The sequence below is a fragment of the Ochotona princeps genome, chromosome 1 (assembly GCF_030435755.1).
Source record: "Ochotona princeps isolate mOchPri1 chromosome 1, mOchPri1.hap1, whole genome shotgun sequence".
NCBI lineage: Eukaryota > Metazoa > Chordata > Mammalia > Lagomorpha > Ochotonidae > Ochotona > Ochotona princeps.
The window spans coordinates 25,394,867-25,421,895 of NC_080832.1; the positions used below are offsets into that span (position 1 = coordinate 25,394,867).

Consider the following 27,029-nt stretch of genomic DNA (forward strand, 5'->3'; position numbering starts at 1 on the left):
TATAATACTACAGTACAGACTCTCTGTAGTTCTTATATTCTAAATGTCTTTGCATGGTCAGCACAGATACTGTTTGTCTTACTCAAATATTTTTGGTCCGTGATTGTTTGAATCCACAGTTACAGAAGACTTGGCTCTCTGTAATCTTCCTGATATAACATGATGTTTATGGTGATCCCTGTCTTCCTAACTGTGAATGGAAAATATATGTGTAATCAACGTTTATGCAGTGCATGAACACACAGACGCCTGGCATGAGTCTGGTGGAGCCTGAAGCTGGCTGCATGGAGGGTTCTCTGTGGCCTGCCTCTCTCCTGCCCGAACCACACCCTCTGTGTGTACTGTCTCAGAGGATTCCCTATCATTTCATGGCTGGCATTTAACAACCGACTAACTATCATAGTTATTAAACCAACAGTCATTAATTTTGCTTTTGCTGAAGCCCATTATTGTGTTGACTGCAACACACTTTGGTATTTAAACATTCATGATGGATGAGTGGTGAGTACTTGCTTACTCAAGCGGTTGTCTGAGAGTATCTCCTCTAGCCAGGAGGATTTGTCACTAGGCCTTCCCTGAATAATGCTACTGTTAACTGGACTCAAGCCTCCTGTCCAGGGGCATATTTTGGTATGTGCTGCAGATGCAGGATACATCATAGGTTATTGCACTTTGAGTTCCTATTGCTCTTTAGACTTGGTAAAAAGCATCCCCTTCTGTAAAGCCACTCTAAGGAGCCAGCTGCTTCCCAACTCAGTATGAGATTGGCTTGGATTGTGAAATTACCCGAAGTGATCTGACCCGTAGGGCTGTTAAAATGAAGGAGGAACTCTGCCTTACTGATTTCTTGGCCTCTGTTTTTTTATGTTGTTGTTGTTTGTTTGTTTGTTTTTAAGACTATGTTAGGGCAGGAGTGAGAAGAAGATAGTGAGCAAAGGTGTGGAAATAAGCTGGAGGGAGAAGGAAGGCTATGCTCTAAGGAGAGAAGAGATGATGATCTCTCTTGTCTCCACTTGGCTGAGGGCTGCTTGATCCCATCCCCAAGTTAATAAAGTACAGATGGGCATTTTGAGCCGTGGGTGGGATGCCACTTGGGAAGATGCTCAGCTCTCATTGCGGAATGTCGATTCAGTCCCAGCTCCTCCGCTTCCCATCCAGCTTCCTGCTAACACGCATCCCGGGAGGAAGCAGGATGTGGCTTAGGTAGTTGGAGCCCTATCGTACATACAGGAAACTCATATTGAGTTGTGGGCTACTACATTGAGTCCGGCTCAGACTTGGCTTATTCCAGGCATGTGTCAAGAGAATTAGCAGAGAAGAGTTCTCTCCCTGTCTGTCTCTTGTTTTTAAAATAAGCAAGAAAGTGAAGAAACTTTAAAGAAACTGAAGTAATAAGAAAGTGGTTATTGGTGAAGTCTCATTTGAGTTTCTGAATATGCTGTTGCTAGCTTGATAGATTATATACTTGCAGTATTTCTGGTTTGCTTCTTTAAAAGGGATAGTTTAATATGTGTCTGTACATGGTTAGAAAAGATATGGAATGAGATACATGCTCATCTGCTAACTATTTAAAATTATTTCAGTGATACAAGCAAATTATTAGTTTGGGATTCAGTATCTGTTTATTCTTTCCGAAAGAAAACTTATAAGAATCATTAGCAGTTGAGATTTTAATAAACTATCACTTGACTTTTGACTTTTCCATAAGCTGGAAAAGAGAGGGAATGAGACTAAATGGATTTTGTTTTTGATACAGTTCCCTGCCTCTATTCCCTGAGGTTCTCTTTCATTTGGTAACTATAAACGCCTCGGCTGGAGGAGAGTTTCTGGATTACGTTGTGAGATAGACCAGAAGTCCTCCCTTGGCACAGGTGTGTATTGCTTTAGCCTTGATTGCTTGGCGATCCTATTACAAAGCCTACAAAAGACAGTTTGTGAGTTTACCTTGGTGGGTGGTTGTGGCTGCTGCTAGGTTTGGGTGCTGTGATCATCTTGCCTGGTATTTATTTGCATAGTTTTGTTTCACTGATAGAGAGTACATAGAGGTCTTTGACTTCCTGGAAACAGAACTTTTGATTCCAACCTTAATGCAATTTTATTGCTGAGTTACTCCACAAATGCTACTATAAAAAGACCTTTGTAATTATTTTTTCTTTGCTAGCTTCCCCCAAGTTGAGTTTTTTTGTTCCTTTGTGTGAGTTACCTGGATTTTGTTCTGTGTTACAAGGGTCCTAGGTTGGTTTGGTTGTTAAGCAACTTTTGAGATACCCAGTCTCACTGGTATGTAGCTGATGTTTTAGGAAGCTGGAGAGGTTAGAATTTCTCTGTTGCCATCTTCTCTTTGGATCATCCACACTTGTTATATGCTACATTCTGCAGTATGTGTTGATTCAATTGATTTGGGTTATTAAGTTACTAATATGAGGAAAATGATATCCCCCTGACTTTAGAAAAAAATGTTTAAAAGATTTATTTTATTTATTTGAAAGAGTTATAGAGGGGAGAGGAAGGGGGGGGTGAGAGAGAGATCTTCTGTCCACTCTTTCACTGCAGTGGCTGGAGCTGGGCCTGGCTGAGGCCGGAATCCTGGAACTCCTCTCAGGTCTATTAGTCAGAGAACTGCATTCTCAGGTGCATCAGTGAACGCTGGATCACAAGTGGAGCAGGCGACTTGAACCCACACTCATATTGGATGCCAGATTGTAGGTGGTGGCTTAACCCACTACGCCACAACTGCCAGCCCCTTGACCTTAGAAATCTTGGAGGTTTCAACTGTAGCTAATGAAGGTCTAGAGAAAAATCCAATTAGTCAGAATTCTCCTAGCTTGAGAAACACTTGAGCTAGTTTGCTGTCCGATAAATGCTTGTTGCACAAGGGAGAGAAGACTATCCTGTGGTAAAACCATAGTGTCAGTGCTGGGAGATTTTTAGTGGCCAAGGAGGTTCATCTTACTTTGTTTTTTCAAGTCAGAGACTGAGCTTCAGAGTTCTGTGTCCAGGGTAATAAGCATGCTTTACATTGGATCGGAGTCCCCACAGTGGGTGTACATATATGCACACGCAAGCTTGTGAAACTGCTAACCTTTGCTGTATAGCTACATGTGATGGCCCCTGTTTTCTCCCCAATCATATTAATAGAAATTGTTGGTCTTGACTTTCTAAACTGATTTTGTGATTCCCTGTTAGGTCACAGCCTTTTATCAAACAAATGGTGCTTCCAATAGACTAGTCTTTGCATAAGGTTTTTTAAAATTTTTTTTTTATAAATTTTATTATTTATAATGATTACATGGTGTATCAGAGTGGGAAGGATCGAGGTTTAGGGAAAGTTGGGTGTGCTCATTGCTTCCAAATTTACTGTTTCTTTTTGTTGTTTCTGGGGGAAAGGGAGAGGCAAAGGAGGAAACCACTCATCACTTTTCACACATCCCAGTACCCGGGGATGAGGAACCGCCACCCAAATCAACCCAGAGTCTTAATGTGTACATATTCCGAGGGTTCTGTCCAAGTGGCTGGATAGTTCTGAAATATGCTGATTTCACCGATCCAAGGATGATTTCACCCTCCCAATGTTCATTGGTTCCGTTCACTGAGATTTTTTGCTGTCATTGTTTGGGGTTGTTGTCCAGTTAGTTCTGTTGTTTTTCTGCTATGACACCAAATGAGCTGTTATATTCTCTTTTGACAACAGGGCCTGTGTCCACTGCTCTGCCTTTTTCATTAGTAAGACCTATTCTTGCAGGTAAGTCCAAGGACCCAGGCCAGGAGCCCCAAGCCTCGCCGGATCCCCCACCCTAGGGACTCATGAAACCAACAACCAGGTAGAAGGCAGGACCCAGGATCTGGGCCAGCTAACCCAAGCTCCACGGGTTGCTCTGTCTGAGGGGCTCAGGAACCCGGCCCCCACTACACAGGTGAACCCCAGGACCTGAGCCAAGCTGCTTGAGCCCTATCAGATCCCCTGTCCCTGGGACTCACTACCTGGCCCCCACTGGGCCAAGGCTGGCATGACTCGCCTCACCTCAGTGTTCGCAATCTTATTGTGTGACCTGGCCTACTCTCCTCTGCCCTCTGTTCCAGCTCCTGCTGGTGGGTGCTGCAGCCTATCCCAGCCCAGTCTGATTGCTGTCCCGGTCCTAATGTGAACTGGTTGGTGTTGTGGCCTGATCTGGCTCCTCCTACGCCCATCACTGGGTGTTATGTGTTGGCCCAGACTGGTCTGTCCCCAGACCTGACCCACATGCATCCCGGTGGGTACTGTAACCTGGCATGGTCTGGGCTGCTCCTTGCCTTGCTTCTTGCACTCACCTGCAGGGTCTGCGTCCCAGTGAAGGAGTTTCCCAAGCTCCTCCATGGAGTCTCCTCCCAGTGGCAGTTCTTGCACACACCAGTGGATTGTTAGCCCAGCTTGACTTTGTCCACCTCCTTCCCTGGCAAGAACAGTGACCTTGCTCAACCGGCCACACCCATTGTAGTTCTTGTTGCTGGGTGTTGCAGCCCAGCAATGCCTGATCCATGCCCAGGCACAACTTTCACATAATTCAGTGGAAGTCAAGGTCTAGTGTGGCCTATTCTACACCCAATCTGACTCTCACGAGTACCAGTGGGAGCTGGAGTCTAGTCCAATCTGCTGCTCCACAGTCCCAGTGCACACCCGCACTGGTGCAGGTTGTAGCCATATCCAGCCACGTCTACTGCCTCCAGTCTTACTCTCTTTCTCACTAGTGGGAACCCCAACCCAGCTGGGCACCCCCTTAGCTCACCAGCAAGTCCTGACCCCATCCACAGTTCTTGGGCAAGCCAACCTACATTGCCCCCACAGATTCTGCTATGAGACCCACTTCTCTCACTCTTGTTCTCCGCTCCATACATACACATGTCATGGATTTGTCTATGGAAGTCCCTCAGCTGTAATTCCTAACCTGGGCATAAAACCACAGGGCATTGCTCACTATCACCTGTGTGATCCTGTCATCCCCCTATAAATCAAGACCCCTAAAACTGTGAGGGCATGCTGCCGGGTGGCCCGAGGGGCTTTAGTGACTGGAGGGAGCCACACAGATAGGCCACAGGCACCCATGAGGGTCAACAACATAATAACTTCCAGAATGGGGTGGTTCTGGAAACCTGCTGAGCATCCCTGCCCCCCAGGGAGCCTGTGTGCTCAGCTGTATGTACCTGCACTGGTTAGAAAAGCCTCCAAGCTGGAGGTCCTGAAGGCCCACCGTGAGGACCCCTCCCCAAGGCAGCCACGCTGCCCGGCTACAGCTGCGTAAGGTTTTATTATGCTTGTCTTTGCCATTGCTCCGTCTTGACATGTGGAAGTTAAGAGCTATGAGAGCTTTTGTGTGGAGTTCCCAGCCCTCTCCCTGGGTGTTATAGGAAGCCCTGGCATGCCAGAAGTCCTGTGACATTCCATGCAGATTAGTGGTGTCTCTCAGAAAATCATCTGGATAGAAAGCTGGCATGTGACTGTGCGTACCTGAGCTCTCATCCTCCACAGTCAGTCCTTCTGTGGGCTTTCCTCGGCGTCCTTTGCCAGGGAACCAGGGCAGTGTGTAAGGTGTAGTGCTAGAAGACTGGCAGTGGAACGGAGTAATTTCCTGGATGAGCTTCATTGTCCATAGGCAGGACAAGTGACATGACTCTCCTTACAAGAGCAGGCCCTAAAAGACTAAATGACTTGCTCAAAGCCATGTATATAAAATAGTGGTCTACAATGATTTTTATCCATTTCTTCAGTTTAGTCACACATTCCTTTTTTTTTTTTTGAAATTTATTTATTTTTATTTGACAGATTTTCAGAGAGAGGAAAGACAAAGATCTTCCATCCACCAGTTCATTACCCAAATGGCTGCAACAGCTGGAGCTAAGCCAATCTGAAGCCAGTCGCTTCTTCCAGATCTCCCATGGGGGCGAATGGGCCTAAGGTCTTATTAGGCCATCTTCTGCTGCTTTCCCAGGTCATAAGCCAGAAGCTGGATGGAAAGTGCAGCGGCTGGGACTCGAACAGGCATCAGTTTGGGATGCCAGCACTGCAGGAGGAGGGTTTAGCCTGTTGAGCTACCATATCAACCCCAGTCTCACATTCAGCCTTGCTGTTGCTCTGAGCAGTCGCTGAACCCAGTCATGGTCTGGATGGTCTGGTGCTGCCTTGGTGGCCAGTGAGGTTTCTGAGGCTCTTACCTTCGGTGTGAAGAGCATCCCCATGCTGTGTTCTTTAGCTTCCAGTGGCTACTTCATATCCCACTGGGGCTGTAAGCCTTGCTTTCTTAATCTGTGCTCTGGGGCCTGCCTTTTGCCTTCCTCACTGCTGTATAGTTTACTGCTTTTCATTTGTTGCCTGCTGAGGAAGGAATGAGTGGTTCAGTATATTGCAGCAGGACTGAGCAAAAACCACCAAGATCTCCTGACTCACAGTCCTGGTCCCAGGCCATTAACTTGCTTCTTCCTGGCAGTTGTTTCCTCAGTTGGGTTTGTCAGAAAAGTCATCTCTTGTGAGAAAATGGCATTTTGTCTTCTGCGTTTTAAACAGTTGAGTAAAGTACATGATTCAAATTAAGTACTTGTGGCCATATTGCGGCATGCTAGCTCTTTAAATATTGGATTTCAAGCCCTGCTCTGCGTTTGCAGTAGGATTACCATGGTCGTATGGCCCACATCAAAAGCCCAGTTAGCTTTGTCTCACCATTAGACACGTCTAACAGGTAGAATTCTCCAGTCTTCCCTTCTTGTGCATCTGGCATTTGGACACTGGATATGTTTACTTGTTTTTCTAGATATGTGAAATTGCCCTCCTCAGTTTGTATTTCATGTCGTCTTTTGAAAAAGTCAGCTAGTTGTGAAGGTGAGACATATTTCTACGATTTAAACTCAGTTGTATCCCATTCAACATTTTGGGCCACTTTTATATGGGAGTTGATGCTCATTGATACAAGTAGAAATTATATGAAGTGTGACCAGAAAAGCTGATCTGGGTGTCTGCTTTTCAGTAAATTCATAAACCGTGGATCTTCAATATGTGATATGCACCTGCCCTTTCAGTAATTTGTTCTGAGATCCCCACTTGCCACCTGAGACCCGGTGTAGCTGACCAGTGAGGACTCTGCATGTACCAAGGGGAGCTACAGAAATGTTTGAATGTGTTTCAAATTTGTTGAAGGGGAGAGGTTTTAAAAAAAGACTTCTGCAGTTCAAGAACCGAGGCTCAAAAAAAGTGAACAATTTTAAAAATGATTCTCCTTCCTGCCATTTTCCAAACATTGGAGAGTTGATCAAAGATGCCCATTCCCAAAAGGAATAGCTTTTGATACTTGTGCGTTTTGGTTGTCAGGCGTGGGAGATAGCAACAACAGTTTTCAAGATGTTTTTCTTTTGTGACAAAATGAAAATCCAAAGAATTCTACCTTGGTTTTAATAAGAGAAACTAAATTTATCGATTATTTAATGAACTAGCTTCTTGAAACCGTGATAACACAGTGTGCTTTTGCAGTGTCCTTTGAGAGCATCTTAGTGTACCTTTGTCATCTCTAAATTGCTTATAGGAAGTAATCCAAGTAAAGGACGCCCTACGGCAAGGCTAACAAGTCCTCCCTGTAGGAACCCGGGCTGGTTAGCGTGCTCCTGGCCTCGCCACAACTGAGGTTCAGATAGGCTCTCTGCCTGCATTCCTTTCTCTCCTGTCCTCTTAAATGGTATAGAGCGTGTATTCCTTTGTAGTAAGTTTCTTTAACCCTGTCAGCCCCGACTGCAAAATGAGTGTCACGCACCAGTTATTTGCTAACCCTACAGAACAGGATCTGGAAGTGTTTCATTTCATCAGTCTCTCCCAAAAGGTCTTCTGAGCTGATGGGCAGAGGACCAGCAAATGGCTAGCGGGCCACAGAGGGCAGCATCATCACCCTAACGGAGTCTGTTGTCACTTTCATTCCACGCAAAAGCAGTCTTTGCCCAGTTTTCCATAGGACAGCAACATGAACAGTGCTGACAAACACACCTGCCTCAGAGGAAGATCCATGCAGTGTGTGAACTTGCTGTTCTGTTTTTGACACATACCTTCCGCCTTCTCGAGTGGCTGCAGATTCATGACGGTTAATAGCTGAACTGACAGAGATACAGCAGATCAAACTAGAACACAAAATCAATGATCATGAACAGAGTTGTAAGTTGTCTTAGAACTTAGCTTCACTGATACTAGAGAGAGTGCACAGAAATAAGACAGGATTCAAATGATGTGGCTCCTGCTGGGTGGGTATACCCTGTGCTTATGGGGTCTGGGACTCTGTGGTTATCGTGTTCTGTGGCAGTGCTCCACCCCTGCCAGAGGCCTGCCTGTCTGAGGAGTCAGTTTCTTGCATATTTTTAAACTGCTAAGGACAGGGGAAAGGACTGAAGGAGGAGCCTTCGGGCTGAAGTTTCCTTCAGCCATTATCATTGTAAATCTTTCTGCTCCTGAAATAACACTGTGCCTGAGGTTTCCAGCTAGCTAACTGTCCATGGCTGTTGAAGGGGACATGGTTAGTGCTTTCCTTGCAGGTTGTCACCAAACTTAAAGTGGGTCAAAAGTTGCTGGATGAGTGATTTGGGGGACAAGTTGTCAATATATAGACACTCTTAGCTCTTTACGGAGCTGTGAGTTTTTTCAAATATATGGGTGGCTTTCATGGATATTTTAAATTGTTTTTGTGGGAAACTTGCAAATATTGCAGAAATGTATTATTCAACAGTTTGTTCCCAGATTGTCAGGAATTTGGATATTTTACTTGGTAAACTGTATCTGCCTTTTAACACTCTTATAAATATTCTTTTAAATAGTTCGATGATTAAGAGTAATTGTAATCCAGTAGTTCTCTGGTTATGTGCTTGTGTTTTATTAACTTGTAAAATGTGCCCGGATTTGCTGTCTTCTTGGTTGTCTAGTATATTCACTTAAATATTTCTTACTGACTTCTCTTCATAATGCTTTAGATAGGTGGTACTGTGGCATTGTAAGTAAGCTAAGCCTCCACCTACAGTGCCAGCATCCCATATGCTCACCTGTTCATGTCACAGATGCTCTATTTACTATCCAGCTCCCTGTTTATGACCTGGGAAAGCAGCGGAAGATGACCCAAGTCCTTGGACCTCTGCACCTGCATGGAAGACTCAGTGGAAATTCCTGGCTCCTGGCATTAAATCAGCTCAGATCCAGAAGTTGGAGTTATTTGGGGAATGAGTCAGCAGATGGAAAATCTGTCTCTGTTGTCCTCTCTCTCTCTCTCTTTCTCTCCCCCCGCCCTTTGTCCTTCTCTCTGTAGCTCTGCCTTTAAAATAAAAAATAGTAAAAATAAAGAACCATGTTACCATAACACACACACTTATTTAAAAAGACAATGATTTAGGAGGATGCTTTGGTAGATGGAGGATTGTACTCAGTTTTGTAGTTTAAGATTCACTGTTGCTTTAGTTTCTTCACCTTATATACTAAGGAGAAAATGATACAAATAACTTTTTACTTTGATTAGGATTTAAAACATTTTCATGCTGAAATTGTGTGTGTATTTTTACAAACATATTTAAAGGACAGAGAGAGAGAACCTTCCGTTCTATTTCTGTTTCATTCCCCAGAATGACAACAAGAGCTGGGTCTGGGCTAAGTGGAAGCCAGCAGCCAGAAACTTCCTTCTTATATGCCACATGGGTGGTAGAGGGCCAAGTACTTGGGCCGTCATCCAGTGCCATTGGAGGTGCATTAGCAGGAAGCTGGATTGGAAACAGAATAGCCAGGACTTGCGCTGGCACCCTGATATGGGTGACAGCTTAAGTCATTGCACCACCATGCCAGCCTCTTCATTTAATAAAACAAAAGTAACACATAAAAAGCATGCATATTTATTGGGTGCTATATTATACATGTATATGGCATGTGTACAGTTGTATACATGCTTTGTACTGCAGAATGTTCAGTCAGTTAATGTTTTTGGTATAAAAAATTCAAAATAATTTTTTCTACTGTTTCTGTTAGGTGTTTTTTATTTTCATTTATTTTGTTAAATTTATTCATTTTATTAGCATAAGGGTTTTTTCAGCTTAAGGGCTCATGCCTCCCCAAAACCCTTTGCCCTGTTTGTCCCCAAGAACCATCGCTCAGTTCACCATTACAAACTGAACTTTCATGACATGGTAAGTATAAGAAAAGGTAGAAAAACATAGTATTGCAGTGTAAAGGTATATTTGTAAGTATCAATAGGAATCCTACTATTACTATGTATTTTTTTTTACAGATTTATTCATTTTATTACAGCCAGATATACACAGAGGAGAAGAGACAGAGAGGAAGATCTTCTGTCTGATGATTCACTCCCCAAGTGAGCCGCAACGGGCCGATGCGCGCCGATCCGAAGCCGGGAACCTGGAACCTCTTCCAGGTCTCCCACGCGGTGCAGGGTCCCAATGCATTGGGTCATCCTCCACAGCTTTCCCAGGCCACAAGCAGGGAGCTGGATGGAAGTGGAGCTGCCGGGATTAGAACCGGCGCACATATGGGATCCTGGGGCTTTCAAGGCGAGGACTTTAGCCGCTAGGCCACGCTGCCGGGCCCTAGTATGTATTTTTTAAAGATTTATTTATTTATATGGAAGGCTAACAGAATGAAAGGGAGAAAGAGAGCGAAGTCTTTCAAATGATGGTTCATCCCCCAAATGGCCAGGAGCCAGGAGCTTTACCGGGTTCTTCCACTGCTTTCCCCAGACCTTTAAACAAGAAGAAGTAGGGTTATTAAATGGAGTGGCCAGAAACATAAACTGGAGACCATATGGGATAATGATATTGTAGGTGGTGGCTTACCTGATATACGACGATGCCAACCCTGTGTTTGTTTCTCAGAAAAATATATGGTGCAGGGGTCAGCATTATGGTATGTTGGGGTAAACCACTTCTTGTAACACTAGAATCCCATAGCTAAGTGCCAGTTCAAAGCTTAGCTGCTCTGCTTCTGATTCAGCCCCCTCCTAAGATGCCTGGGAAAGCATCAGAGGATCCCTTAAGTACCGGGGTCCCTGCCATGCAGGTAGGAGTCTTGGCTTGGACTTCCTGGCTCCTGGCTTCACCTTGATCCAGCCCTGGCTATAATGGCCGTTTAGGGAGTGAACCAGCAGAGATGAAAAGTCTCTTTGTCTTTCCTTCTGTCACTGTACCTTTCAAATAAATGAGTTATAAATACATCTTTTTTTTTCTAAAGCAGATATTACTTTCTCAATTGTAATACTACATTAAAGAAAGACACAGTACACTATCATTATCTGTAGTCATTCTAGCCATGCAATAGGACACCAGAACTTCTGACTTCAACTCTAACTTAGTACCTGTAATCAGTCTTGCCCCAGCCTTAGCTACCCCCTACTGCTCCCAGGCTCTGAGAACCACCATTATACTGCTGATTTCAATGAGGTCAACCTTTTGAGATTCTGAAGGCAGTACTTGTCTTTCTGTACTAGGCTTACTGTTAACACAATGACCTCCAGTCAAGGTGAGGATTTGGAGGAGGGAGTGGGGATGGTAGTCAGTGACCTCTGTGTTTTTAGTCAGTCCCTGGAGGAGCACATTGCTGAAATTCATACCATGAAAGGACTCAACTGCTGTGTCTTTTCTAGGAGATTATTTTTTATTCTTGAAAGTAGACCTTCAAATACATAGGTATTAGGCTGAGTGACAGTGGCAAATTTTAACAATAAAATTTAGGCTTTACTGGTTTTGTTTGTCTCTCGTACTATGCATTTCATGGTAAGTTCATTCAGAAAGGGGAGTTGGGTCATTATTATGGCATCTTTTGGTATCCTCCCTCCAGCTGTACACAGTGACATCAGTGGGCTTGTAATAAACACTTCAGAAAAATGATCATTTTTTTTTCTACTTTCCTCATCCTTCTTATATTTAATTCAGGAAGAATGACAGTAGCAAACTTGCCTTCTGAGATTGCCTTGGCAAACTTCCTTGAGAAAGAGTGGTGTCAGTGTTACTTGTGTTTGGAAAAAGAATTATGTAGACTATTAATCTTTTTCAAAAAAAAATGATTTATAAAAATCCTACCATTAAGTTCAACTGCCACTGATCATTGGCAGTAATTTAGTAATGAATTTCAGCATGGTTGTTTGTAGGGGAAAATAGCATCCATTTATTTAAATGTAAGAACTATATTAAATGTTTTATGGATTGTTGTAAAAAATCAATATATTATAGGATAAATGTCTCATCAGGGTGTGTACACTTGGGTGAAATAGTAAAGGTGTAATAGTCCTGGTTCGATGTGTTTATGCTGCAAATAGGGATCATCTGCTGTGTTCCAGGTACCTCCCAGGCCTGTGAAGTTGAGTGTGCCTGAGCAGGTCCCTGCTGTAAAGAGCTTTTGTTGTAGGTGGGCCGTGTGGTGAAACTGACAACTGCATGAGTAATGTGCCATAGCAACCTAGTGCAAAGTTGAGACTGATGGTGCTGCCAGAGACGCACCCGGTCAAAGGTGGCTTGGAGAAGTGCAGCAGCAGAGTGTGTAGGTGGGGCCGCATTCCAAAGATATCACAGCCTAGTCAAAGACAAGGGTAGTGCAAGACCATGTGGACCATGACCCAGAGACTATTCAGGAGTCACTTCAGGAGAGGTGTCCAGAGTAGTTTGGAAAAAGACTTGAGTTCATGTCCAGAAGGGCCATTGAGTACTAGGTGAGGAATTCCGGATTTGCCCTTACCTGGTTTTTGTTGTTGTTTGTTTTTACTAAGTGGTAATGTGATTCTCCAAGGGAAAGACTAGGGTAAATTGGAATACTTCTGGAAAGATTTCAGTTGGGAGTAGAAATAGCTCCTAGAGCGGCCTGGAGAGGCTAGAAGAATATCTAAGCTAAGAGCCTAGATCAACTTGGAAACTCAATGCGTGTCCTGGGAAGATGGAACCTCAAGAGGCTCCAAGGTTGTTAAAGCAAATGCATCCTGGGGTATTCAGAGAGCCAGGGTGCTAGGAATGAGGTTAGACATGAATTTCATGCTAAGGAGCCAGTGTCAAGAAGTCTGACCTTGACTGTGAGTAAAAAGGAGCTGAAATAACCCTGGAACTGGCTCAGGGAGTGCATGTTTTATAAGTCAGTGATGGGGTGACTCGGGGTGGGGGGATTCCTGTGATTCATGGGAGGCAGTGCAACCATAGAGAAGGGTCTACCTGGAGCTGAGTGCCATTCAACACCTCAGTGAGGCAGCACTTCTTGCCTTGGAGCTCCACGGGTGGTTTCTGTCCAGCACAAAATAGCCCAGGGTTCAGACATTTCCTAAGAGAAAGGGGGACTACAAAGAGGATGCAGGTTGCCCTTGGGATCATGTAGCAAAATAAAACAGGATACAGACTCAGCTGATGTTGGGAGGAGGAAGTGTCCAGAAAACAAAGACCTGTGTTCCAGATCGGATCGCCCTGCCTATACGTGGCCGGACTGTGGCACGAGAGCATGAGACTAGCTTTTCAGTTAACCAGACAAAAAAATGAAATTAGCCTGCTTCCAGGTATATTTCTGTAATTCCTTTCCTTCTTTTTCTTGTCTGGCAGCAGGAAGATGTATGTAAAAACCCAGACTGTGTCTCTCTCTTCTCTGAGAGATTCAGAATCTTGGTAACATCCGAAGTTTCCTAGAGCAGGGGAAGGCATCGACCAGAACACTTGACTAGGATGATATTGGTCAGGAGGGTCATAGGTCACCCAGAGTGGATTTGCAGGACACTGATTTAACATGGTCTTTTTGATCTGGAAACTACTAGAGGGTCTCAGAATCTTTAGTTTCTTGTAGTAAAAGGGGAAATGTGACTGGAAATATGACTTCTAAAGCATCCCCAGGTGGGTAGTCATCTAGTCTGTTTAGTCAGGTTGTTGGTTAAGATGCTTGTGTCCCATGTCAGAGTGCCAGCATGCCATGTTCACCTCCCGATTCTAGCTTCCTGTTTATGTACTCCGTACAGGGTAGTAGGTGATGGCTGAAGTATTGGATCCTGGTCACTGAGGGGGAACTCAGGTGGAGTTCTAAGATGCCTGACTTCAGCACTGGGACCATTGCTGTCATTTGGGGAGTGGAACAGTAGATGGAAGATCTTTTACCCCAAGTCAGCTGTTGCTCAAATAAAATAAAGAATATTGAAGTCCTATGTGCTTCAATATAGGTATGTAAATATAGGTATGTAAATATAGGTATGTAAAGGAAAGTTGTGCGAAACAAACTTTTGAATGCATATTTCCATCTTGGGCTTTTGAGACAAAGAATCAAAAAGGCATGGGGAGAAGATATGAATGATTGCCTGTCGTTCATGTATAGCTTTGTGTCTGTCGGGAAAGATAGAGTCACTGATTCTGTGTGTTATGCAAATTAATTCCTCATCTAATGCTCATCACTACTAATATATTTTTTTTTGGCTATCAAAATAACATTTTAGCACACAAGTAAATAGCCGTGGGCGGTTTGGAAACTAATTCCCTGCAAATTTTTGGCTGTGTCTGTGACTGCCGCTCCCTTTTGTAGAGATAATCACGTTAAAGTTTAACGTGATGCTGGATGGCGTAATCCTGCAAGGAAGCAAAATGGTTGCCGCCCTAGGTCATGGTCCTGTCCCGAGGGTTATAAATCCCGTGAGCCTGCATCATCTGGGCTGGCTCCCTTCCACGCAGGTGTCCTAGGAATTAATTTTTCAGTCTCATAAGCTGATCATCATGGAAGACAATATTATTTTTTAAAAATCACTTGGGAAGTAGAGACAGAGAAAATGCTCCCATCTGCTGGTTTTACTTTCTAGATGTCCACTACGTCCAGGGATATCATGCCCGGACTCAGAAACTCAATTCAGTTGTCACATGTGGGTAGCAGATTTCCGACTGCTTGAGTCATGATCGCTGCCTTCCAGGGTCAGCATTAGCAGGAAGCTCAGGTCAGGGGCCAGGTACCCACCCCATATCCTCTGATATGGGATGCAGTTGTCTTAATATTTGCCTCGATTTTAATGCATATTTCTTATATATTTATTTTTAGTTTGAACAGTCTACTTTTTCTTGCTTTAGGTTTCAAACAGAGTCATCCTGTTTCCTCAAAGCTGGGATTCTAAATATGGTATAGTTTTGTATTTGACATTAGTAAAAAGCATGCTGCATTTCCATTGCTTGATTTGAATGCTATAAACTTCCGAAGTGATAAAAACTGTAGTTTCCCTAATTTAAAAAATGCTGTTTAGGAATGCTTTAGAGAAAATTTTTTTTCAGCAAAAATTTAGTTCAAGAAGTATAGAAGAAAACAGATTTTAAATTCATATAAACAGAAATTGAGGGTACTTAAAAAAAGGCATGTCTTTCTCCCATAATTCTTGCTTTTGTGAATTAGTGTCCTTGGGCCGCTGTCATAAATGACCACAGTAAGTGTGGTGGCTGAAGCAATAGGAGTTTATTCTCTGACACTCAGTTTGTGAAACCAGAGGTGAAAGCAAGCTATTGGCTGGACCACACCCTCTCTGAAGACTCTAAGGAAGAATGGTGTCTTGCCTCTGCCAGGCCCTGGTGACAGCCAGTGGCCATGCCAAGTCCAGCGTCTGTCCTCATCATCCCACGTCCTTCTCTGTGGCTCCTTTTCCGTCCCAATGGGAGCCTCTCTTTGGCATGAGGGCCAACCCTGATTCCTGACTGTGATTCTGTCTGTAGAGAGTCTCTTTCCCACTGGGGCCATGTTCTCAGGCAAGATGGGAGTCTGGGGTACACATTGTTTAACCAATGATGTTTTGGTTTTGAATTTTCAGTGTTTTAACTGGTCAGCAAGACTGGCTGAGTTTGATGGCAATCGAAAAGCTATCATTGTTCATTACTCATTTTGTATGTTCTGTTATATAACTGGTCACACTGATTTGCAGTTACTTATTGTGTCCCTCCGTTTTGTTAAAACCCGAGAAGGTAGAGATTCTCTTTTCCTGATATCTGACATAATGCATCTAACAAAATATGTTGTGTGTATTCTTACCAAAATATGTTCATTAAAAGATTCAGTCATTCATTTAAAAGTCAGAATCAAAGAGAGAGAGAGAGAGAGAGAGACCTTCTACCTGCTGGTTCACTTCCTGGATGACTGCAATGGCCAGGTTTGGATCAGGCCAAAACCGGCAGCCTGAGCTTCCACGTGTCCCATGTGGGTAGTAAGGCCATATACTACTGCTTTTCCCCAGCCATTAGTCGGAAGCAGCTTACTAATGTGCATCCTGGGTAGGGCTGGGGCAGGGGAAGGGAGCAAGTGATGACTCAAGTGGTTGGGCCCCTGCCACCCACATGGGAGAGCCCGGATTGAGTTCCAACTTCTGGCCTCTTCTTGGTCCAGTCCAACTATTGGAGACATTTTTGTGGGGTGACACAGCAGCTAGAAGATCTGTCTACTTTTGAAATCAATAAGGAAAAATTTTATGATTTAAATTGTAAGTGTCCATAGATTGCTGTTAAGTGCAATCACTTTGTTTAAGCCTGTATTCCAAATCTCGAATCTCCAAGATAGAAATTTCTCTCTGCAAGTTTTTTTTCCCCTCAGGATTTATTTACTATTTTATTTGAAAGGCAGAATTAGAGAGAGAGAGAGAGAGAGAGAGAGAGAGAGAGAGAGAGAGAGAGGAAGATACAGAGAAAGACCAGTCTTCCATCTTTTGGTTCACTCCCCAAATGGCCACAAAGGCCAGAGCTGAGCCAGGCTGAAGAAACTCCATGGGGATTACCAGAACCTGAGTCTTTGGACCATCTTGTGCTGCCTCCCCAGGCACATTAGTGAGTAACTGATTAGGAAATAGAGCAGCCGGAACTTGAACTGGCACTCACATGGGATGCCTGCTTGGCAGGTGGCATCTTAACCCTCTGAACCACAATGCCAGCCCTGTCATTATGTAAAAGGTTGACTCAAGCCCACAAGAATATTTTCAAGAATACCTTTGCAGTTCAACTATGAGATAGAAGACTGGTCAGGATGGGAGGGACAGGGATGCACTCCACACAAGCGTGGAGAAGCTCCTATGGTAAGGTGAACAGCCTGGGTTGGATGTTATGAGCTTTGATCTTGAGGCAGCTGCTGGTTTGGTGGGCAAATCGTCTCATGACCCACTTATTGAAGGGCGCTCTGAGGTTCCTTCTAAATGTGTTCTGAGAGTAGTTGCCACTGTGTATCATGCCACATTTAGGTTTCATCACCCCGGCTAACTTCTGGCTCATGAACTCTCCTGTTTCCTTGTGATCCAGCAACTAGTAGGATGGTGTCGCCAAGGTAAGCACATTAGTAAGTGGGTGGGAGGGATATTGTACAGGAGGATGACAGGCAGAAGCCCCACAGGACACTTTTCTCCTTAGACTGAAAGCCGAAGAGTATGGTGGGTGCAGCATGGGCAGGGGCCAGCGGCCAGGTCACAGACAGAGAGAGACTGGTTGTGTGAGTCAGTTTCCTGCATCCTGTGGGGTCCAAAGGAAGACCTGCGAACAGCAACTGACCTCGTGAACAATGGCCACTTCCTGAGGCCAGGAGACCCGCCAGTCTGTAGCAAAGGACAGCAGCTCCACTCCCCCTGTCTCGAAACAGGCAATTTAGTAGACTTTCTCTTTAGATCTCTCCTGTGAGCACAGTTTCTTCTTTTGCCTTTCAAGAATTTACAGTCCAGTAGCCATGAACTTGCCAGAGTAGATTGAGCTTTCCAGTGGATGTGACAAAATTTAGTATCAGATTATGGCTAACCACGGAGTTAGAAATTTACATACTGCAGTGCTGACTTTATGGCAATGCCATAGAAAGATCACCCACATCATATACTTTCATTTAACACTCAAATCTACACGTATGTAGTGTGTTACTCTTTGTCCTGCACTATTAAGAACATTTCATGGCATATGTGCTTAGTGATGAAACCACAGACAGCCATGCAAGGGGTTTTGTACGAGAATGTCCAAACTTAATTATGCACAAGTGTCCCTATGGGTAGCTAAATATCAGAAATCAGGGAGCTGGTGGACAGCCCCAGAATGGTGAAGTCCAAGAAGAGAGGTCATCGCTAATAGCTAGCAGTTAAAGGGAATCCAGTGCTTTCTTTCTGGTGATGTCGGTCACGTGAGGGTGTCCTGCTGCTGCAGTGGAAAATGCTGAACGATAAGCACAAACGAGCTCAGCCTTGTGCTGGTCCGTGTTGGACCATGTGAACTGAATGATGACTGCCGGCCAACCCACAGCTCCCCCCCTTTTTTAAGCGGACACCGAATCCCAAGCATAAAGAAGAGGGGCGGGAGAGACAGGGAGGTGTCTACAGCACAGCCCACAAGCTGGCGATTGGGCAGCGGCTTTCTGTAGTGACAGGCGCTGGCTGGCTGCCCCCGCAGGCGGGCGGTGATCTCCGAGGCGGTGGGCTGGGGCTCAGCAGTGCCTAGCCTTGCAGGCGGCAGCCCACGGCGTAGCCCTGTGCCTCCATGCAGCGTCTACAGAATGTTTTGCCTGAAAGGTGAGAGGCTTGGGTCCTTTCTGGGGACAAAGTTGCAGAGAGGAACAATTGTCATTTGCGTTAGGGTCCAGGGCGCAGGGTTTGTTCCCAGCAAAGTTTGAGGGAGTTTGTGGAGTCCAAGAGTAAAGCAGTTATTGTTCTTTTTTTGTTGCAAACAGGAAGAAGATCTCCTGCTGGGAGATGGAATTCTCTCTTTGATGGAGGGGAAAGTTCTCCAGTAGATTGTGTTTTCTGAATGTTTTGTCAGGACCAAACGTTAGGGATGATAGGAACTAGTTGAAGGTTGAAGTGTGGGTCATGTTAGAGAAATATGTGATGAGGCTTTTATGTGCAGTGTTAATGAATAGAAAGGAAAAGGGATTCGATTGCTTTTAAGTTTTAATGTGAATTCAGGAATGGAATTAATTTTACAAGAGAAACATGTTACAGTAACTCCCTGATACTGTCAGATGGTGAGTGTGTGAGTGAGTGTGTAGTGATTTCTTGGTTAGCAGTGGGTATGTTCTTTTTTCAGGCATTGTTCTTTCTCCCATCTCATTTTTTTCTTCCAACTCTTGTCATAATGCAATTAAGCCACACATGTGAGAAATGTGTTTGTTCGATCGTGAAAACAGGGGAGTTAAGATGAATTTCCTCAGAAGTAAAGCAAACTATTTCGCTCATATCTTTCGGCATATGTCATTCTGGTGATGGGAAATTTTTGACAGCTGTTCAATTTCTGGAACTCCAGTGTGCTGGCTGCCTTTTTTTGTGTACTGTTCCGCTGTCCTGCCAGCAAGTACTACATAAACATGGGTTCTCAACTTTTCTTCCTTTACAGTTTTAATTCTGATTTGATACGTGAAACTTCTCCAAGTCTTTAAGATGCATCTTTAAGTTTGGAACTGTTCTTCAGAGTAGGTACACACACTTCTGAAATTGTGTGATGAAATTGAAGGGGTTGGAACAATTTCTGTTCAGTTATTTCTTTCAAAGAGAAGCTCTTGTTTCGGTGCGTTTCTAAGATGTCATAGGTGGAAATGAATTTGATGAAAATGAATTTGAACGTTTCTATAGAGTAATTTTGGATAAAGAGTGCAGAGCATTTACAACTTAAACTTTTTTAAAAATCCTTAAAAAAAAAGTTCAGAGGACTCGATGGTAATATTGGGTGAAGAGAGAGGCTAACTCAGTGTAATGTCCACAAAGCAGTCGAAGGTGTGGTGACCCAGCGTTAGTATCAAGTCCAGGGTTTTTAATGGAAGGTAGGTGTGGAATTTTTACTGGATATGACTTTTGTAGCCTCAGTGTAGCTTTTTCACCCATTCCTCTAACAGCAGTTTCATTTTGTTCAAGAACCCGTTGATATGTGTTGCTGGGGTAGCTTGGGAAATTTTAAAAAGTCAAGTGTATTGCCCAAGTGTGAACCTTCGAAAGTCTCCTTTCTGGTCTCCTAGCAGCTAGGACAAACGTGGATATTTTGGCTTCTTCTTGTGACAGCTTGTTGACAGGCAATAATGGTTTTTAGGTTGTTCACTGTGCTGCGTGGGTATTGAGATAACTCCATGATCCCATGATGTTAAATAAGTGAGATTAAACAGGGATTCCCAAGAGCTGCTTGTTGGTGCTTTGGTTTTGTCTTGGGAAGAGGTGTTTTTTTCTTTGGCCTGTCTGCAGGGCTAGCCCAGGTCCTCGCAGCTTTGGAGTGTGTGGCTGTGATTAGCATTGACGTTAAAGGAAGCATGAGTGCCCTTCTTTTGGATTAAATCATGTTCCTATGTGCCTCTTGTAATTGCTGGAAGAAAACATTCAGGTCAGATGGCCTCCCATTGCACTGCATTGTTTCCTCTTGCACTCAGGATGGTGATTTTCTGCAATTGTTTCTCTCCAGTGTTGATTTGGTGCTAGCAAGGGTGTATTATTAAAAGCTGATGCTGTCTTGGTGAGGATTGGCCCTGTAATAGCTCTTGGAGTTGCAGTCACTGTTGGCCATTGCTGTTGAATGATCTGAGCTACAAGGGCTCCACCCAGGAGGGTTCTGGATGAGTAACATCTGAGCTGAGAAGATGCTCTCTGAGGTTCTGCCAAGGTCCCTGTGGTTAACAAAGCCACGGTATGCTGTTGACCATATAACCAGTGATCTCTCAGTCTGGGAAGTGAGTTTGTACTTAACCAGGTAATAGGATTAATATCAATGCACCATGTCTACAGTGTATCATTCAAGGGTTACTTTATTTGAACAGTTAGAGCAGAGTATTGTCTCCTAGAACCTAATTATCTCTGAGATGGTTCTGGAGTGCAAATTTTGTTAGTACATCATCATCTTTATAGATGTCAATTATCCACACATCTTTTTTTCAACTATGGCAAAGATCTTTAAAAAAAAAAAGGAAAAAATAAGATGTGTTTTCATTGGAAAGGCATGTTTATAGAGAGAAAGATCTTTTATCTGCTGGCTCACTCCCCAGATGACCACAGTGCCCAGAGCTTAGCTGATCTGAAGCCAGGAGCCAGCAAGTGAGAACTTCTTCCGGGTCTTCCATGTTCCCAGGGTTTTGGGCATCTGCCTCTGCTTTCCCCAGGCCATAAGCAGGGAGCTGGATGGGAAAGTGTAACAACCAGGATACAAACTGTCACCCACATGGGATGCTGGCACTTGGAGGTGGAGAATTAGCTAGTTGAGCCATTGCACAGGCCTCTGGCAAAAACTGATATTTTGTAGGATGTAACATTAAGTACTTGTGTAATGTTTCCATGAAGACAAATAGCTGTAGAAGTCCTTAAACCAGAAGAGCATTGTGGTATAGCAAGTACAGCTGCTGCTTGCAATACCAGCATCCCATGTGGGCACTGGTTCATGTCCCAAATTCTCCATTTCCAATCCATCTCCCTGCTAACAGCCTGAGGAAAAAAGCAGGACATGGCCCAAATGCTTGGACGCCTGCTCCCCCACGGGGACCTGAATGGAGCTCCGACCTCCTGGCTTTGGCCTGGTCCAGATCTGGCCATTGCAGCTGTTTGGGGAGCAAACCAGTGGATGAAAGATCTTTCTCTGTAACTCGGACTTTCAAATAAATAAACAAAGCATAAAATAAGCAAACAAATGACTTCAGATCATTCATCTAATTTCCTGTGTTAAAACTTGTTATAGAATGGTGGCCAAGTGTTGACCCACTGGTTCTGGTTAGCTAACAAATATGTCTTAAATTCCTAGATCTGTCTTAATAAATTACTATGTAGTAAGGCAAATACTGAATATTCTCCTTCTCTGTGGAAGCTAAAGTTGAAAAAAGTATTAAGTGAAAAAAGTATTAAGAAATTTATTGTCTGAAACTTATAGAGGTTCCAGTTCTGAAATCGAGACTATGTTCTCTCAGAGACTCTGGGAAACTTTGCCTTGCTTCTTATAAAGACAGCAGTTACACACACACACACACTCACACTCGCACACACACACACACAGATTTTGATTTGTATATGTGAAAGGTACACAGACAGAAGGATGTATAAAGATTTGTTTGTTTATTTTAAAAGTTTTGTTTGCTTGCAAGAAGTACAGAAAGACTGAAGCAAAGCGAGAACTCTTCTATCCACTGGTTCAATTCCCAGATGGCCAAAATGGCCAGATCTTTGTGTGGGTGTTCTGCATGGGTAGCCGGGACCCGAACACTTGGGCGATCTTCTGCTACTTTTCTGATACCATTAGCAGAGGGCTCAGTCAAAAGTGGAGCAGCTGGTACTTGAACTTGCACCCATATGGGAGGCTGGTGTCATACATGGCGGGTTTATCTGCCACACTGTAATGCCAGGATAAGTTACCGAATTTAGAACCCATCATAGTCCTTTATGCAACCTCATTTTAACTGATTACGAAGACTCAATTTTCAAAGAAGGCCATATTCTGAGGTTCTAAGTGGACATGGAGGTTGGGGGCACACTATGCAGTACAATTAACCCTGTGCCGAATGCCCTATGTTTTGTGGAGAGTTGTGAACCTAACGGTCCAGCTGAGCTGCAGGCATGATGCCCTTGGGACTTAATGGCAAGCACAAGTTTGAGACAAGTTGCTGTGTGCAGGTAGAAGGATTGCACATCTGTTATGATCAGTTACACAAAAGAAAAGGCTGCCTCCTTATCTCATTTTAAATGATCCAGTTTCCTTCATGAACTCTTACCCTGCTGAGACAGGGAAAAACAAAAAACAGAATTGAACCTTAGTTCACGGCAGTCAACTCAGTGTGAGCCAAAACTTGAAACGGTTGCATTATATGGCTGACTGGGGGATGACTCAGTCTATCAGAATTCTCCTGCTTGTTTTCTTTCTCTGAAGCGGTCTGTGGCTGAATGCCCCTTGGTAGTGTAACAGCAGTAATGTCTGCTGAATTATGTGCATTTGAAATAATGGGCTTGATTATTATGTAATTTTGAAAAATTTCAAATAGGCTTTCTTTGTCATTAATGTTTTCAAGTAAGACAATATTTCAAATATGTTGTTCCTAGTGTGAAACAGATGATTTATGCATCCTTTGCCACTCTAAGACTGATTTCAGTATGTTTTTTGAACATCATGAACTGTAAGTTCCTGAGTTTAATATTAGGTTTCCCTGACTTTGCATTTTCTCTATGCCTTCTAATTTTATTTTTTTTTTCCCCTTGGGAGGCACAAAGAGAGACAGAAAATGAAAGAGACAAATGTTGGTTGCTGGTTCGTTGCCTACTTGCTCACAATGGCCAGGACTGGATAAGGATTGAAGCCAGGAGCTGGAAATGCAAGTCAGTTCTCCCACGTGGGTAGCAGGAACCCAACCACTCACACTATCCTTGCTGCCTGTCCTCCAGTGTCTGTGTTAGCAGGAAGCTGGGGTCTGGAGTCAGAGCTGGGAACAAACCCAGGTACCCTGCCCTGGAGCATGGGCATGCTAATTAGTGTCTTAACCACTAGACCAAATGCTCATCCTTCTAAGGATGTTAGAAACCATTTTGCTGTGGGCTGGATCCTTTCTTCTAGCTCCTATAAGAGTATGTAGGAACGCCTGTGTGGGAAAAAAATGTTATTAAGAATGAAGTGTGTTTTGGTGCAAATTTCTTGAACTCCGTGTGTCTTTTTTCATACATAAATAATATGCACTCTTCGTGAACCTGTTGAACACCCGCATATGTGTTTTGCTGTAAGTTCTGCAGAAGTGGGTGTGTCCCAGCTGCTGCCTGCTCCACACGAGTGGCTCCTGAGTGCAGCCCTTTCTGCTTCCCAAGTTACAGATTTAGGAAAGTCTTTGGGCTGTCTAATAATAGCAGAGAGTTATGCTGGAGATTACAGCTCTGAGCAATTCCAGGCATGTATGTCTGCGCCCCCAGGGGGAGTTCTTATTAGAAACTCAGCTCCCTCCTTACTCATCAGGCGCCCTGCAATGGATCACAGGCCCGGTTCCAGTTGTCTCCTGCATGTTGTGTATGTAAAAGAATTCCTGAGATTCCTTCCTTGGCAGCATTTGGAAAATAACGTCAGGAATCAGAAACAGATTTGTTATTTCTAAGCTGCAACAAGTGCATTCTCCTAGTGAGCTGGCGAGCAACTGTGGCGCTGGGAAGTCCCTGGCTCCTTCTAGTCAGTAAGAAATGATGGATTCATTGTCACTCAAAGTTTGTTACTATTTGATTCTGAGCATTGTTTTAAAAGGCTTTCGGCATTCAGAATGCACAGCAACCCTGGGAATGCAACACTTACGTGAGCTTGACCTTTTACATTTCATATGCATTAGCAGGAGGTTTTGCTACTGTCAGACTCTCATGTTCTGAGATTTAGTTAAATTATCATTTTTAAGACCTGTCCTTTTGCAGTTTCCCTACTTTTTCCACCCTCTTAAACACTGTATATCATTGGCAGTAATCTACAGCTACCAACGGGAATTCACATTTGTTCAATTAGCTATTTTAAAGTAGCACTCTTAATAAACAGAATGGTGATGACATGCTTTTTTTTTTTTTTTCAAACTGGAGGGAGTGACAGAGATGGGCAGAGTTCTTGAAATTGAACCCCCACCCCTAAAAAAGAAAAGAGAGAGAGAGAGAAAGGGATAGGACAGCTCTTTATTTCTTTTGTCTTCTTCTTGAAAACTCTATCATGCTTCCTCCTCCCTAATGACCAGAATTGGGGTTTTCAGTATGTTGCAGCGGAAGGATGAGTGCCATTCTAATCATAGATGATGTCCTGTTGAAGCTGGAAAATGCCATGCTGAAGGTCCAAGAGGGCGTCATGCAGTTCTGCTACCTGATGTGGTATGTGGAATCAGTTCTGTGTAGGGCTCATGGCCCTGGCTTCCATGCTGGAACTGCAGCAAGTAGGTTGAATTTCTGAAAGCGCTGGCAAAGATTTCAGTAAAACTTATCCCACCCACCCTCCCTTTTTTTTTTTTTAACCTGTCCTGTCTCTGCCTCTTAGCTTGTCACTGAGTGCTTGCTGGGAGAGCTGTATCACACCTAAGCCATGTGGCATGGCCTCCGGCTACTGACGTGAAATCAGCTTTCTGCACACACAGTAATAAAGGTGGTAGTGAACAGACTCAGGGAGACAGAGAGAAATGGTTTACCACTCAGGACCTTGTGTCTGCACTAGCAACGAGGCGTGGAGGGCCACAGGGTGGGTGCAGAGTTTTCTGTGTTGGACACCAGAAGATAATACTGCCGAGAACAACTTAAGGTCTTGGGGCAATTAGTACCTTTTGCATGATTAAACAGCCTGGCTGGTGGCACTCAAGATGGGGCTTAGTGAGTGCAGGGCACAAAATGGATATCTTTAAGTTGAAAAATGCCCACTATTTTTTCAAAGATTTTACTTCTTTTTATTGAAAGGCAGATACACAGAGAGGAGAGACAGAGAGGAAGAGCTTCTGTCCATTGATTCACTCCCCAAGCGGCCACAACGGTCGAAGCAGAGCCGATCCGAAACCAGGAGCCAGGAGCTTCATCCATGTCTCCCACACAGGTGCAGGGTCCCAAGGCTTTGGGCCGGCCTCAACTGCTTTCCCAGGCCACAAGAAGTGAGCTGGATGGGAAGCGGGGCTGCCAGTATTAGAATTGGCACTCATATTGGATCCTGGTGTATGCAAAGTGAGGACTTTAGACACTAGGCTAGTGCACTGGGCCCAGAAAAATGCCCACTATTTATAAAATTACACGTGGAAGTCAAATTTAAAATTGAGATATGTTTATTTGACAAGAAGTATCATTGCAAACACTTAGTCTAGCATCAGCAGCATTCTTCCTTGAGTCAAATCTCCTTAGCTGTCAGACTAGGATCTGCCTAATAAATATTGAAGATTATGTAAGAATGTTAAGATGCTGGGCATTTTCTCACACGTAAGTAGTCATTTAATTTAAGCCTGATCCAAATGCTCGATAAGATCACCAATTAGCTTTAACTTGGACTTGTGAAAAGGAAGACGAATTTGTACCATGACTTGTAAGTGTAGTGTGACTACATCAAGAACAAGGCAGATGTATTTCTCATTTTTCATTGCAGGATACTTACATTAAGTTTTCTTGCCTTACAGTGGTCTAAATACATCCAGATGAATAAAAGCATTACCAGTTTTATGTACTGGCAAAAAACTGCACAAATTTTGGAAAGGTCTGGAAGCCAGTGAAAGTATCCTGGTCCTGTCCTAGCAGCTCAGGCAGAAGTGTTGGCTGCTATAGCCATTGACACAAACCTTTCCTTTTTGGAAATGTTTCCTGGCTGAATAAATACTTGATAAAAATTTTAAAGCATAATTTGGTTTGCTCAGATGGTACTTTTAAAAAGATTTATTTATTTCTATTGGGAAAGTAGATTTATAGAGAGAAGGAAAGAGAGAGAGAGACAGAAAGACAGAGAGAGAGAGATCTTCCATATGCTGGTTCACGCCTCAAGTGGTGGCAACTGTTGGAACTAAGCCAATCCAAAGCCAGGATCTTCTTCCACATACAGTGTCTTACGGACCAGGGCTCTCCTCCACCACTTTTCCAGGCCGTAACCAGAAGGCTGGATGGGAAGTGGAGACTTGATCTGGAGTCCATATGGGCTGCCAGTGCTTGCAGGCGAGGATTAACCAATTGAGCCACTGTGAGAGCCCCAGATAGTGCTTTTTACAATTAAAAATAGTTTTTTTTTTCACATCTAGATTGGAGAAATGTAAGTGTGTAGGTGGATATTTTTGTCTTTATGTGGGTGGGGATGTCCTTAGGGTGGGTTACTGCTGTGCTGAGCAATCAGGATTGAGCTCCCTTAAGTCACTCCCAAATTTCCATCTTTAGCCTAGACCCCTCCCCTACCACTTAAATATATTCTTTTTGCCATGAGTTTTAGTAGATCCAGCCCATTTTGCAGAGAGAACATGTCAGTGAATGTAACATTTGTCCCACCGAATTTTTTGTAAAACAAACATCCCTAATCTGAAAGTCCTACATCTAGAATGGTCCCAAATCTGAAACTTTCTGAATGCTCATCTCATGCCACAGGTGGAAAATGCCACACCTGATTCTGTGTGATGGGTCACAGTGAAAATACAGATGCATCCAAAGTAC

At 43.8% G+C, this 27,029-nt stretch overlaps 1 protein-coding gene across 6 annotated transcripts in view; it reads left to right on the top strand.

Moving 5' to 3' along the window:
- Positions 1-27,029, top strand: part of NHSL1 (NHS like 1) — a 262,622-nt gene that overhangs the window by 125,605 nt on the left and 109,988 nt on the right. Inside the window, exon 1 of one of the 6 annotated variants that reach the window (XM_058670872.1) lies at positions 18,375-18,488. The exons of the other annotated variants lie outside the window; for them this stretch is intronic. Coding sequence (XP_058526855.1) covers positions 18,473-18,488 — 16 coding nt within the window. The 5' untranslated portion in view covers positions 18,375-18,472. Of the gene's footprint in view, positions 1-18,374; positions 18,489-27,029 lie in introns of those variants that run through there. 6 annotated transcript variants of the gene reach the window in all.